Source organism: Chiloscyllium punctatum, chromosome 44, assembly GCF_047496795.1.
Source record: "Chiloscyllium punctatum isolate Juve2018m chromosome 44, sChiPun1.3, whole genome shotgun sequence".
Classification (NCBI taxonomy): Eukaryota; Metazoa; Chordata; class Chondrichthyes; order Orectolobiformes; family Hemiscylliidae; genus Chiloscyllium; species Chiloscyllium punctatum.
This window is the reverse complement of record NC_092782.1, coordinates 52,690,829-52,706,092: the sequence shown is the minus strand read 5'-3', so window position 1 is coordinate 52,706,092 and position 15,264 is coordinate 52,690,829. Positions and strand designations below refer to the sequence as shown.

Below are 15,264 nucleotides of genomic sequence, written 5' to 3'. Positions count from 1 at the left end.
CCTCGATGTTGTGCCGATCCAAGCCTACCTAACCTATACTAGCCCACTATCCTCCATATGCCTATCCAATGCCCGTTTAAATGCCCATAAAGAGGGAGAGTCCACCACTGCTACTGGTAGGGCATTCCATGAACTTATGACTCGCTGAGTAAAGAATCTACCCCTAACATCTGTCCTATACCTACCACCCCTTAATTTAAAGCTATGCCCCCTCGTAATAGCTAACTCCACATGTGGAAAAAGGTTCTCATGGTCAACCCTATCAAAACCCCTAATCATCTTGTACACCTCTATCAACCTTCTTTTCTCCAATGAAAACAGCCCCAAGTGCCTCAGCCTTTCCTCATACGATCTTCCTACCATACCAGGCAATATCCTGGTAAACCTCTTCTGCACCTGTTCCAGTGCCTCCACATCCTTCCTATAGTATGGCGACCCAAAACTGCACACAATACTCCAGATGCGGCCACACCAGAATCTTATATAACTGCAACATGACCTCAGGACTCCGGAACTCAATTCCTCTACCAATAAAAGCCAGTACGCCATATGCCTTCTTCACTGCACTATTTACCTGGGTGGCAACTTTCAGAGATCTGTATACATGGACACCAAGATCCCTCTGCTCATCCACACTACCAAGTATCCAACCATTAGCCCAGTACCCCATCTTTTTGTTACTCATACCAAAGTGAATCACCTCACACTTAGCCACATTGAACTCCATGAAGAGTAGAGGCTGAATTATTAACCCTCCATAAGAAATCCAGCAAAATCTGCTGAAACTGAGTTTGGGGAATTTGTATTTGCTCTGAAATTAAAGTTAATAGTGAGGTTTTAGTTTGCCATTTATTTTAGGTCTTGAGGGGTGTTTTAGTTCTCTCTGGAAGAGATACTGCTGGCGAAAAACAGCATCTTTCTTGGCCATTGAGTCTTCGCGTGGGATAGCGACACTGTGCACTTCATCATAAGACCTTCTCTCCTATTGTAGATCCCTTCTAGCTTTAGAATGTCCTCTGTCACTTAGCATGACTTTGTGGCCAAATTTCGTCCTAACACTGTCGGCAAGTTTGTTGATGACACCGCCGTTCTAAACTGGATCTCAAACAATGATTAGACAAGATACAGCAAAGAGATCGAGTGCTTGGTGGCGAGGTGTAAAGATAACAATCTTTGCCTTAATGTCAGCAAAACTAAAGAGCTTTAGGAAGCAAGGTGGAGGGCACACCCCTACCCACCTCAATGGAGCTGAGATGGCAATGGTCAAGAGTGTCAAGTTCCAAAGAGTGACAATTACCTACAATCTGTCCTGGACACCCACATTGATTCAATGGTCAAGAAGGCACAACAATGCCTCTACTTCCTCAGGTGGCTAAGGAAATGCAGCAACTCCAAAAGGACTCCCACCAACTTTGATAGATATACCATAGAAAGCATCTATTCGGATGCATTGCAGGTTGATATGGCAACTGCTCTGTCCAGGACCGTAAGAAACTACAGAGAGTTGTGAAAACAGCCTAGTCCATCACATAAGCCAGCCTTCATTTCTGTTGACTCCATTGACTGCCTCGGAAAAGCAGCCAACATCAATAAAGACCCCTCCCACTCCGGTTATAATCTCTTCCAACCTCTTCAGTAAGGAAGAAAATACATATGGACCAACAGGTTCAAGAACAGCTTCTTCCCTGCTGTTATTAGATTTCTGAACGGATCTCTGAAATTTCAAATTTAATGTTGATCTTGTTTTTTGTGCACCTTCTCTGCAGCCGTAACTTGTATTTCTCGCTCTGTTCTATCATCCCACGAACTTAGTGGTATGATCTGCCTATACTTCACACAAGAACAAAACTTTACTGTGTATGTGACAATAATAACTCAAATCAATTCAAATCAAACAACTGAAGCTTCACATTATTACCAGGATTAATTATGTGATGCTGATATATTTGCTGTACATTCACAACTCCAAAGGGAGTTCCTTATTCCTTTTGATCCTATCATTTCAATACTTGGCAACACTTTTAAAAGTGTTTATAAGTTATTGTGAATTCTTCTGAATAGCTTCCTCAGTAGTGATGAAGAAACAATGAACTCAATCATTATAACTGTGGAAATGACAATACAAACTAAAGGAACTTCAGGAGACCAGTTTAAAACAAAAAATTCTGTCAAGGAAAAAAGCATTTCCTGAGACATTAACTCAGTGTTCTACGGTTATATATTTCGGATTGGCCATCACTCAAGTCATGCAATCTTCATGATTGGATAGTGAGCGTTGGTGGTCTGTTTGATTCCGATGACATTCCATTCTGAACCTTGAAACTGAAACGCTGTGGTGTATTTCTGGTAGGGGGCTGTGTGATTCCATGGCTGGAAGTTTTGTTTTACTTTCTTATGTCTCTTCCATTTTGTCCTAGAGATGCTAACATCAGTGAATTTTGTTCCATCTGCAACGTGACTTAAGACCAGCTAATTTAACCTCTGTAATCCAATCCGCAGGGTTCAATATCATGTTATGTATTGGATTTTGGGTCAATTTTTTCATAGGATTTGGAGGAACAAAGAATAACTTCAAATGCTTGGGATTTGAGGAAGAGTGTAATTACAGAAACTTGGAAAAGATGTAGAAACATTTGGTGTCAAAGGTTTGATGTTTTCTCTAAGGATAGGAAATAATCAGTTTATTAGCCTAACTTGACAATCAATCTCTAAATATTTGAACAGCATGAAATCTTACAACTATAAATATTACACTGTAAGATATGGGGTTCATACTAAGGAGCTGAGCCACATAGAGCAAAGAGCTGTCTGGAAATTGGAGAATGAGAACTGCAAATGAGCAGCCGATAGAGGGAGAGGAAATGTGTCAAGTTCTCACATTTGATTTATTAAAGCTGGAAACCGAATTGTGTTGCCAAGTATAGCTTTCCAGCCCAAGTTTGGTGAAAAGCTGGGCATTTTTACCATGCCAGATCCAGATCAAACTCTTATTATTTTAATTAATTTGATTATTTCTTCTCCTATTCAAGGTACAGGTAAAACTACTACGCTGATTGAATATGCACGGAGGAGATCTCACCTGCGATTTTTGTACGTCATTTCCACTAAGCCAATTCAAATGGAGACTAAACGCGTTTTGCCCCCAAATGTGGAATGTACAACCATACATGCAATGGCCTATCAGCATATAGGCTACAAGTAAGTAGAAAGTGAGTTGAAAGCGGGTATGTGTCCAAGTCCAATTTTCCACCCTTTTCAGAGAGGAATTTGTCTTCTGTTCCTGCAAGAGAATGATTCAAAATGTAACATTGCTGCTGTTAGATGCAAAGCATATGCTCCATTTGGTAAGGCTATGCATTTACATTGAAAATGACCCATCAATAATTACCAAATACAATTAAAGTTACATCATTGTCTATCTTTCCATTGTGACACTTTCAGACATCTATGCAATCCTTTATAATCTTTTCCTTCCAAACACTGCAATCCATGTTTATTAAGCTTCAGCAAAATTTCTGGGTAAATCTTAGTCTATCTCGGCTATTGGAGTTTTGTAATAAAAGGTCAACAAATGTAGCAAAGAGTTTTCGTTAAGTTTGTAGAGAAGGAAGTTCCTTATATGGTACAAACTGACTTATAGGAGCAAAGAATTTGCTTGGAGCCTTAGCCAATGCCAATGCCAATCCAATATGGACAGTTGGAGCCTTAGCCGATGCTGATCCAATGTGTATGATTGGAGCCTTAGCCAGTGCTGATCCAATGTGGATGATTGGAGCCTTAGCCGATGCTGATCCAATGTGAACAATTGGGACTTTAACCAGCCCTGATCCAATGTGGACGATTGCAGCTTTGGCCAACCCTGATTCAATGTGGACAATTGGAGCCTTAGCCAACACTGATTCAATGTGGACAATTGCTGTGACTGCTGCACCGGCCAGTTACAGGCCTAAATAGCAACCACGACCAACTTTGAAAACCGATTGAAACATGATGACAGGAAAATTGGTGAATTGTTGACAGTGAAGGGAATGGTCTCAGGCTACAGTCTGATATTTAACAACTGGTAAATTAGGCAGAGCATTGGCAGATGGATTCTAATTTGACAAGTGCTAGGTGATATGTCTTGGGAGGTCTAAATAACGGAAGGGCATAAAGGGTAGTCCCTAGGGTATACTGAGGAACAAAGAGACCTTGTTATACAAATCCATAGATGCCTGAAAGTGTCAGCAGGGGTAGACAGGGTGGGGAAGAAGACATGCAGGATATTGGCCTTCATTAGCCAGGGTGTAGAATATAGGAGCAAGAAAATCTTGTTAAAACTTGATAGAACATTGGTTAGGCCACTGGAATATTGTGTATAGCTCTGGTCACTACACTATTGGAAGGATGTGATTGCACTGGAGAGGGTGCAGAGGAGATCCACTAGGCTGTTGCCTGGGATAGAAAGTTCTCCGTTACGAGGAGAGTCTGGATAAGCTCAATTTGTTTTCCTAGGAGCAGAGGAGGCTGAGGGATGATCTGATTGAGGTATAAACAATTATGAGGGATCTAGACATAATAGATTGTAAGAATCTCTTCCCCATGGCAGACATGTCTAAGACCAGTGGACTTGAGGTAAGGGGCAAGCGGTTTAGAGGAGGTGTGAGAATGAATTGTTTTCATCCAGAGGGTGGTAGAAATATGGAATGGGCTGCCTGAGAGGATGATGGAGACATGCCCTCTAGCAACATTCAAGGACATCTTGCCAAGCACTTAAAATACCAGAGTATAGTGGCCAAGGGATCAAGTGCAGGTAAATGGGATTATTATAGTTTGGTTTTTTTGGTCAGCATAAACATGGTGGGCTGAAGGGCCTGTCTCTATGCTGTATGGGTCTATAGCTACTAGGGGCAGGAATTGACCATTCAGCTTACTGAGCCTACATTGCCATTCAATCTGTCTATGACTGATCATCCACCTCAGTACTGGTTTTGTCGCATACCTGTTGATCCCTTTAGTCCAGGAACAATATCTAACTCCTCCTTGAAAGCACTCAATGTTTTGGCCTCAACCACTTTCTGGGGCAGTGGATTCCACAGCCTTACCACTCTCTAGGTGAAGACATTTCTGTTTGTCTCATTCCTAAATGGCCTATCCTGTATCCTTAGACTTCTTCTATGTATTACACTATCAGTCCAGTGCATTTTTGATGGAGACCCATATTATTACAGGAGAATCTTTCAGGTGAGATGAATGAGATCACAATAGTGAGTGCCAAATGGCCTGTAGCATTATTCAAAGATGCGTTAAGGAGTTCTACCAATGATTAGACCAGTATCACCCACTGCCCACTCCTATCATTCAATCAATAAGGTCAAACTGATGAACTGTTTGTTGATTTACTTGGTATGGGTTGTGAAGCAATTTGGATATCCTGAGGATGTACCAAGATGCTATCCAAAAGGAACCTGGCAGTTCTGGGAGCCATTGCTTATGGAACTGGGAATAGCATGCTGATGCAATAAGTATTGATCTAAGACAAGGTGGATGTTAAGGGACATTGTTTTGTTATTGCCGAATGCTCTTCCATGATCACCTGCATTTTGAATTTTTAAAAAATATTCACTTATTGGACATGGGCATCGCTGGTTGGGCCATCATTTATTGCCCGTCCCTAGCTGCCTTTGAGAAGGTGGGGGTGAGCTGCCTTCTTGAACTGCTGCAGTCAGTGTGCTGTAGGTAGACCCACAGTGCCCTTAGGGAAGGAATTCCAGGGTTTTGACTCAGCGATAATGTAGGGCCAACAATTACATTTCTAAATTAGGATAGTGAATGTCTTGGAGGGGAACCTCAGGTAGTGGTGTTGGGCGGCACGGTGGCACAGTGGTTAACACTGCTGCCTCACAGCGCCAGAGACCTGGGTTCAATTCCCGCCTCAGGCGACTGACTGTGTGGAGTTTGCACGTTCTCCCCGTGTCTGCGTGGGTCCCCTCCGGGTGCTCCGGTTTCCTCCCACAGTCCAATGATGTGCAGGTCAGGTGAATTGGCCATGCTAAATTGCCCATAGTGTTAGGTAAGGGGTAAATGTAGGGGTATGGGTGGGTTGCGCTTCGGTGGGGCGGTGTGGACTTGTTGGGCTGAAAGGCCTGTTTCCACACTGTAAGTAATCTAATCTAATTTGCTGCCCTTAACTTCCTAGATGGAGATAGTCATAGGTTTGGAAGGTGCTGTTTAAGGATCTTTGGTGAATTCCAGCAGTGGATCTTGTAGATGGTAGTCACTGCTGCTACTGCGTGTTAGTGGTGGAGGGAGTGAATGTTTGTAGATGTGGACTGCTTTGTTCTGGATGGTGTTAAGCTTCTTGAGTGTTATTGGAGATGCCCCCATACAGGCAGATGGAATATAAAATTTGGTACCAAAATGGGGAAGCTCCTGTTATGCCTCACCTGGGGTAGTGTGCTGAAAATTGAGTCCTGCTATTCCCACAGTCATCACAAAAAACTAGAGGTTTTATGAAACTGCACAGACTTCCCCAACTTACTGGTCTTTTAGACCCAGGTTGACAGAAAACACAAACCAAGTTTCTGTCACTTGACAATAATTATTATTTATTACAAATAGACTGTAGCTACAAGTAAACAATTATGAATCTATGGCATATAACGTGACTAGTTAGAACTCTGACACCCTTGTAAACGTACCCTGAACGCACATACAGACAGACTCAGACAGGAAAAAAACATGCGTTTTATGGGCAAAGAGAGAGAGATGGGGCAGGTAGTTCAGTGGTTCATGTTCTCAGGCTTTACTGAGATGATTTATTAGAATGCTGTTCCATGACCTTCCTTCTCCAGTTGTAGGAGGCATAGGTGGATGAATTCGTACGTGAATATCTGACTTACTGAGTATAAAACCAGAGCTAACAGCAAGTGATGAGAGGTTAAATAAATGGGCCTTCTGCCTTGGGATGTTTGTTTTTACAGCAGTAAGAAATGCCCCGCTCCATCCCTCCAATGACTTCTCAATAATTAGTCGCACCACAAGCTGTTCTGCTACCAGGGAGCCTCTTATACAGTTGTTGGAAGTCTTTTACCAATGATTGGCCATTACATCAGAGACCAATCAGCTATTTGTTGCTAGCCAAAGTTTCACTTTGGCTCCAGCCTGCCTATAAGTAGAACTCACTCCACCGCTGGAATTAACAACTATGTAAACATCATTAACAATGATTGCCAAGTGACTTGATTTTAAAAAGTACAGCAATCCTTCACAAATCGTTGGCTTTTAAAATTCCATTTCCCATTTCAGTGCAAAAGAATAAAAATATATAGTCTTTACACTAAAAGAAAAGGCAAAGTCACCATGGTCTTATCAGACCAGAGTGCTGCTCTCTCATTCGAGAGAGACGACTGGTGGTGGTTTAACCTGAGGGTTACTGAGCCTCAGCCAAGGTCAAATGTCAAGCAGGAGAGTCTTTCATGGGAACCCCAGTCGGTGCAAGAATTGGACCCATGCTGTTGGTATTGCTCTGCATCGCAAACCAGCTGTCCAACCAACTGAGCTAACCAATCCCCCTCTTTACATAATTCTCCAAATCAAAAGAATAAACCCCTATTTATTTACTTTGTGGTTGTCAGTGTTTCTCAGCTTTTTAGATGCTACTGAAGATTACTAGCCAGTGACTCCCATTGAAAGGTGTGTGTGTTGAAGGGGACATTAGGAGATAAGAGAATTGGGATGGTTAAATAGCTCATCACTGATCACCATCTACATTTGTAAATGAAGAATGGGCACTCTGGTGAAATGATGATGCTTTGAAACCATGCCTCACAAACGCAGGGGAGAAAACAAAAAGACCATAGAGGTTTTATTGGAATAATTTTTTCATTGATTTGAAGCTGTTTAAAAATGTTTTATGATAGTTGCAAAGAAGATTTAGTTGAAACCTTGACTTTTCCACTAGGTACCAGCGCAAGAGGAAGCTAATGGTTTATGATCTGCAGCCTTTTGCCATTTTTAAGCTTCCTGAAGCACGCGGCAGCTTTTTTAGAGCAAAATTAATCTGTCAGAGCCTCTGCACATTCTTCTTATCTACGGATGAGACTGTCACCATATCACATTTACCAGAACGCTATAAGGGCTTGTCTGGAGGTATGAGGCCAGTGAATCATCAAGCGAATCAGGTGAGTCTACAAATTGTATCTAAAATATTTCTCTATTGTACTCTGTGTTTCTCCATATATCCTGAATTTACTGAACCTTGCTGAGTTAAAGTTACAAGATGCCAAACGCGATGGGCTGAATGGCCTCATTTCTGCTGCTGTCTTTTATGTGTTAGTTCTGGTGATGGCAGTCTTGCCTCTGAGTCAAAAGGTCAAACATTCAAGCCCCACTGCAGAGAACTAAGCTCAGAAATCAAGTGTGACATTTCAGTCCATCACAGGAGTGTCGCACTGTAAAAGGTGTCCACTTTCAAATGAAAATTGATGAAAAGCAGGAAAATCCCACTATTTCATGGAAGAGTTCTCCCTGGTTTCCTGATCCATATTTATCCTCAAAACAGTGTAACTAAAACAGATTACCTGGCCATTACCTCATTGTTTGATTGTGGGATCTTGCTGTGTCTTAATTGATTGCTGTGTTTCATATGTTTACAATAGTGATCACTTCTGCAAAGTACTTAACTACTGCAAAGACTTCCAAAGGTCTCTGAATGTGGGTGCAAAATGTTTTCTTCTCCTTCACTCTATTAGCTGTTTAAAGGAATAAATTTGGATGGACAATAAATGCAGGCTGCCTGAAGTTGTTCATGTCCTAAAAGTAAATCTTTATAGTGTACACAGCCAGGTCCAATCCTGTCCTTGGTCACTTGTACCAGGCTACCCAACTGATTAGTTTCCTCTCTCTCTCTAGCCCATTGATCCCAAAGTCAGTTGTACCTCCAATAGCACTTGCTGAGGTCAACTAAACCAGCACAAACCAGGTAGTGTACTTGAGAATTTCCTTCTAATTAGCATTCCCAGCCACAGTGAAACACCTACATTCAAGATTTGTATTGTAGTAACTTAGGAAATAGGAGCAAGAGTAGGCCATTTGCCCCTTCAAGCCTATTCTACCATTCAGTATGATCATGGTTGTTCATCCAACTCCATAACCTGTTCCAGCTTTTACCCCATACGTTTTGATGCCTTTAGCTGAAGAAAGATTTAATTTCTCCTTGACAACATTCAGTGTTTTGGCCTCCACAGGATCACCATTCTCTGGGTGAAGAAATTTCTCCTCATCTCAGTCTTAACTGGTTTACCCTGTATCTTTAGAGTGTGACGCCTGGTTCTGCAACTGTCCAATCATCAGGAACATCCTCCTTGCGTTCACCTTCTCTATACCTGTCAGAATGATATAGGTTTTGATGAGATTTCACACCCCCACCCCCTCATTCTTCCAAACTGTAATGAATATATTCAATACAATGAATGCAGACAAATTCTACTCAGTTACATTTAAAAGGAGAGCGATCCTGTTGGGTCTATGCATGCCCCATTGCCTGTTTCAGAAGCTTTCTGTACTGTCAGTGTGTTGGATGGACTCAGTGAATTAGCTGGACCTTTTACTCTGGTGTTTACCAGGTAGTGAAAAGCTTGTATAGGTTTTTTCCACCCACCTTGTGTTAAAGATGAGGTTATTGCCAACAATCTGCTATAGTAAGCCACCCAGTTCCTCATTAAAAGTGTATTTTCAGTGTGAATTGATAGCTCTTGTATAAGAAATTCACCGCATGCTGTCTCCCTGAATGAAGTTACTGTGTGCAATTCATTCTTCCATCACATTTTTAAAACAAAACTTCCTCGAATTAATTACTATTGTGTTCTTCATTTCAGCAACTAATTGAAGACACAAAGCAGATTTGGGAAAAGATGATGAATCTGGGGGAAACTAAGGAGAATGGTTACTTCATGACTCGTGATGGTGAAGTTACAGTTTGGTGATAGTTCATTGTTCCAATTGAATTGAAGCCGAATTTCCCATTTCTTTAGCTCCCCACCACCCCCCAAACCCCACTCACCCCAGGATTGAAGTTTGCAAGTGCCCAAACAAAATCTTACAGCAGACTCTCTGATGCTTTTGATTTCTAAAGAGTTGTACTTGCTTTAAAATATGTTATCTTGAAATGTGTGCATTGCTGGCAAGGCCAACATTTATTGATTATCCCTAATTGTTCCTTGTGTGAAATACTGAGGCAGGTACAGCTGAACAGCTAGCTGTGCTTTGGGTCAGGCATCAAGATTATGCCATAGATGGGTTTTCATAGATTCCCTATAGTGTGGAAACAGGACATTCGGCCCAGCCAATCCACACTGACCCTCCGAAGAGTAACCTACCCAGACCCATCCCCTTACCCTATTACTCGACCTTTACCATTGACTAATGCACCTAACTTACACATACCTGAATATTATGGGCAATTTAGCATGACCAGTTCACCTGACCTGCACATCTTTGGATTGTGGGAGGAAACCGGAGCACCCGGAGGAAACCCATGCAGACACTGGAGAATTTGCAAACTCTACACAGACAGTCACCCGCGGCTGGAATCAAACCAGAGTCCCAGGCACAGATTTCTTTCTCTGAAAGGAAATTAGTTAATCAAATGGATTTTTACAGCCATCATTGTTACCTTTGGTATGAGATGAACATTCTATTTCTAATTAATTAACTGGAACTTTCCCCAACTTTAGAGGTGGTATTTGAACATGTATATCTCTGAAATGCCTTTGGATTACTAACTAATGTCATTCCCATTATTCCATTGTACCAATCCCTTTACCCTTTGACCAGAAGGCGGCACGGTGGCTCAGTGGTTAGCACTACTGCCTCACAGCCCCAGGGACATGGATTCAATTCAACTCTTGGGTGACTGGCATGGAATTTGCACATTCTCCCCATGTCTGTGTGGGTTTCCTCCCACAGTCCAAAGATGTGCAGGCCAAATGGATTGGCCATGCTAAATTGCCCATGGTGCCCAGAGATGTGCAGGCTAGGTAGGTTAACAATGGGAAATGCAGGCCGACAGGGATAGGGTAGGGTGGGGTTGTCTGGTGGGCTTTCTTTGGAGGAAAGGTGTGGACTTGATGGACTGAATGGCCTGCTTCCACACACAAGGGATTCTGTAAATCTAAATCTTCTTACTGAATGATGTTGCTATCACTTTTTAAAATTATGTTTTTCAAGATTTGACCCTTTAATCCATCCATTATGTGTCTGAATTCCCTGCGGAGAGAGCAATAGATTTGGAAAATTCAGGAAAAGATTATGGCAAAGGACATGTCAGGAATATGTCATTAGATAATGTGGGGTAACAATTTCTGCCAATGACTTGATGTAAAATAGTTTTTCAAGAAATATGGTTAAGCTGTGTAAGTTTGAAAGGAAAAATAGTATTGAAACTTTCTCAGAGACATATAGTGATAGGCTGTAAATGCTGGCCTTATGGTGAGCACCTACATCATGCAAGAAAATCTTGGAAATGAACTTGAGGGAAAGGGAGAATAGTTACTTGCATTCTTCGGATAATATGGAGAAATAACAAATACAAGCAATCAAGCGCTTTATACATTCCACAACAGTAAAATCTATCATCTAGACACAATGCACAGGATTCAAGTGGCAATCTAGTTTGGTCATCAATCCAATTTTAAAAAAATGTGATTTGGTAAAACAAAAAGACAAAAGCAGCATGGCTAAGTTCATGTGAAATATGGTTCAAGTGGAAGTCAAACCCATAATCTCTTGAGCATTGGAATCTGGCCCCATAGTAATGGCAGCCACCATTGCCAAAAATATTCTGAGTTTGACAGGAAAGGCAGTTTTTCTTTGTGTAAGAAAACTATTTCTGTAACGCTGCAGGACTACTTGCAGGTTGTTAAACTTAAGATTTTTTTTGTTTCTTCTTTAAAAGGATATCTCAAGCTTTGGCAACTCAGCAAGCCAAGGCTGTCACAGTTTGACGTCATCCTTTTGGATGAAGCTGAAGATTGTAGCCCAGGTGGGTTAGTTACTCGCTGTTCTTTTCCAACTGGAGTGGACCATTCAAACACTAAATGTGATTGAAAGACAGATCCAGTAAAGTTGAACGTGTAATTGTAATTTAGTAATTGTACAGGGCATGTGGTATAAAGTATTGTATGAACGTCGGAGGGAAGTTACATTCTGCTGCAGTTTATTGCGTTCCATATGGTCTCTCTACACTTTACAATCTGCAAGGCTGATGGGAGGGTGGTAGACCCTCTGGTCTGAGAAAGCAAAGTGCTCTTACATATTTATGTGAATTATCATGGACCCTGAACCATTCGTTTGTTTGGTGAGCTACATCCTGTTCCTGAGGTTTAAATGTAATGTCATGTTCAGGCTAAGGGGAACCAATGGACCCCCTTTCACCCAAAGCATTTCTTACTGCAAACTACACAAGACTGAGCTGCAGCCCGTGGTAAGAGATGTCCAAAAGCCATTGCAGTTCATTTTGGTTAATCTGTCCCTCTCGCAACACGTCTTTACCTTTTTTCTGTGATTATCCTCTTTTATCTAGTCATCATGGACATTGTACTCTCTCAGCAATGTGGCAAGTTTCTTGTGGGTGATCCACACCAGCAGATCAGTGAATTTGAGGGTACTTTGGATGGTCTACTTAAAGCACACCGTTCACATCTGTTCAGGCTAACACAGGTAAGGCTTCACTTTCTTCCAGGTGTCATCCATGATACCTGTTTCAGATCACACGAAAAAAATCACAAAATCCACAGCCAAACTCCTTTGCGAGAACTATGAAGCTATCCATTGGTATGGCCTTTGGCTGCCCTGTATCAAAGTTATATTCCAGAACCAGGGATTCTAACAGGACTGGAGAGAGTAAATGCAAGAAGGATGTTCTCCAATATGTGGAGTGTTCAGAATTAGGGGTCAAAGAGTAAGGATGTAGGGTAGGCCATTTAGGACTGGGAGATGAGAAGAAATTTCATCCTTGGTGACTGGTGAGTCTGTGGAATTATCTGCCACAGAAAGCAATTGAGGCTGAAACATTGAATGTTTTCAACAAGGAGTTAGGTATAGCTATTGAGGTTAAAGGGGTCAAAGAGGGAGAAAGCAGGAACAGGGAACTGAGTTAGATGATCAGACAAGATCAGGTAGAATGACAGAGCAGTCTTGAAGGGTCAAATGGCCTACTCCTGCTGATATAACTCCAGTATTCTAAATGAAGCATGAATCTATTTTTATCTGTGCCTGACTTGCTACTTGATGACCACAATATTTGAAGGTACGATGTGACAGTTGATGTTTCTTTCTGTACTTGCAGAGTTTCAGGTTTGGACCCAAAATTGCTTACGTTGCAGCAACAATATTGGAAGTGTACAAACAGGTCAAAGACAAGACTTTGGTTGGTGGAAAGCAAGACGGTAATGAGGAAGAACATGTTTTTATTTTTTGTATATGTGTTGAGGTTGGGGTAAGAATAGTCTGGTAGCCAGGACTGGGTGGATTACTGGGGGGAAGAGGATTATGAGAATTTAGATTTTATTGAAACTGTTTATCTCCATTTGGTTTTGTTAGCTCTTCGCTTTAGCATTGCTACTTGCAACCTTCCAATCACGTGACCTGAATAAGGTCAGCCCAAATTCTCTGTTTGCAATAAGTTTGAAACTACTTCTGATTTGTATCAACAATACTGTCATTAATTCCTTGTGACAGGCGATATTGACCATGAAGCTGGGCAGATGGCTGTTCTGTGCAGGACCAATGCTGCAGTTTTTGATGAGGCTGTGTGCATTGTTACAAGAGAAAAGCCAAGCAAAATATACATCATTGGAGTGAGTACCCTGGTATTTGTTACAGTTTGAGGATTTTAAACTACAGCCCTAAACATGCAAGCTACTTTTTAAACAAAGTGCCCTTTGTTGCATCTGTTTTATCCCACAGCACTCTGAATTCTTTAATTCCTCTCTCTCCTTAGGGGCTTGATAAATTTGGAATGAACATAATTCTGGACATTTGGATGCTTATGATTCTGGAAAAGGAACAAGCAACTAGTGAGTTTACCTTTTGGGCATATTATCACCTGTGGAAATACTATGACTTTAAGAGGTGCATTTTATCTTGTTTTTAAATGAAAGAAGATTTGAGATCAGGCATGCCAATCTGTCTGCTTCAAAGCCCACTAACTAAACAGCTTGTGAGGCCTTTGGTTTTTTTTCCCCCTAAGATTGGAACAATAGAAGCAGCCTGAATGGGTGGGGTCAAGCTCCCACAGAGCCAGGATTTTTAGTTTTAGTTTCTAGGGTCTTAAAGCTGGGTGTAAAAGCTGAATTATAGCTCCTCCTGCTACTCTCTCTTTCCTTCTGAGTTTTCTCATGATGCTTATCCTCCTGGACTAGAGAATTGCCTATGAGACAATCTATCTTACTTTGCCGGGGGCGTGTTTACGGAATGCTCTCTATTGGAACAGTTACTGTTTAGTATTAAATAATCCATTATTCTGTTAAGTTTTCCAGTAGAGTTAAGTTATTCCAATTTCTTCTTTCTTTTGTTGCATTTTAACTATAGGGTATGCACAAAGTGTGTTTTGTTTTAAATCTGGCCATTTGACCACTGGAATTACATCTGGAATGCAATGCCTGGCACTTGCCTTTAAACTGCGATAAAGTTATGGTTTAGGTTGTCATCTTAATATATTTTGAGGGGGTCTGGTCAATAACACACACCATTACATTCCTTCCTTTGGTGCTCTGCCTCTGAGCAACACCCTTATCCCGTGAATGAATAAAAATCCTCCTTCTTTCACCTTGGAACCCATAGAAATTCTTTTCCAATGTTTAATCAAAACAGAAAAGAGAGGCCTCTGCATTTTACTGTACGAGGACTCGTCAGATACTGTTTGTTGGAGTAAAAATAAAGAATTGGATGCTGGAAGTCTGAAATGCTGGAGAAACTCAGCAGGTCTTGGCAGCATCTGTGGAGGGGAAGCAGAGTTAATGTTTTGAGTCCGGTGACCCGTCATTAGAAATGTTCTGATGAAGAATCATTGGACTTGGAATATTAAACTCTACTTCTCTCTCTCTGCCAGACCTGCTGAGTTTATCCAGCATTTCCTGTTTCGTTCTTATTTGTTAGAGTAGTGTTTGGCTTCTGAATTTTCTACCTGGAAATTGCATAAGTCTTTATTTAATTGCAGGTGTAGTTGCACTCGCTCCCACACCTGCTCTCACACTCTGACTCTAGCTCTCTCTCTCACTCTGA

The 15,264-nt window shown here is 41.4% G+C and overlaps 1 protein-coding gene across 5 annotated transcripts in view; it reads left to right on the top strand.

Annotated features, from left to right (window-relative positions):
* Positions 1-15,264, top strand: part of fbxo18 (F-box DNA helicase 1) — a 71,698-nt gene that overhangs the window by 19,216 nt on the left and 37,218 nt on the right. For all 5 annotated transcript variants that reach the window (XM_072562928.1, XM_072562929.1, XM_072562927.1 and 2 more), the window contains 8 exons: positions 3,030-3,198; positions 7,943-8,162; positions 9,858-9,945; positions 11,936-12,022; positions 12,563-12,699; positions 13,328-13,427; positions 13,720-13,838; positions 13,982-14,057. In XM_072562928.1, the coding sequence (XP_072419029.1) occupies positions 3,030-3,198; positions 7,943-8,162; positions 9,858-9,945; positions 11,936-12,022; positions 12,563-12,699; positions 13,328-13,427; positions 13,720-13,838; positions 13,982-14,057 (996 nt within the window). The remainder of the gene's footprint in view (positions 1-3,029; positions 3,199-7,942; positions 8,163-9,857; positions 9,946-11,935; positions 12,023-12,562; positions 12,700-13,327; positions 13,428-13,719; positions 13,839-13,981; positions 14,058-15,264) is intronic.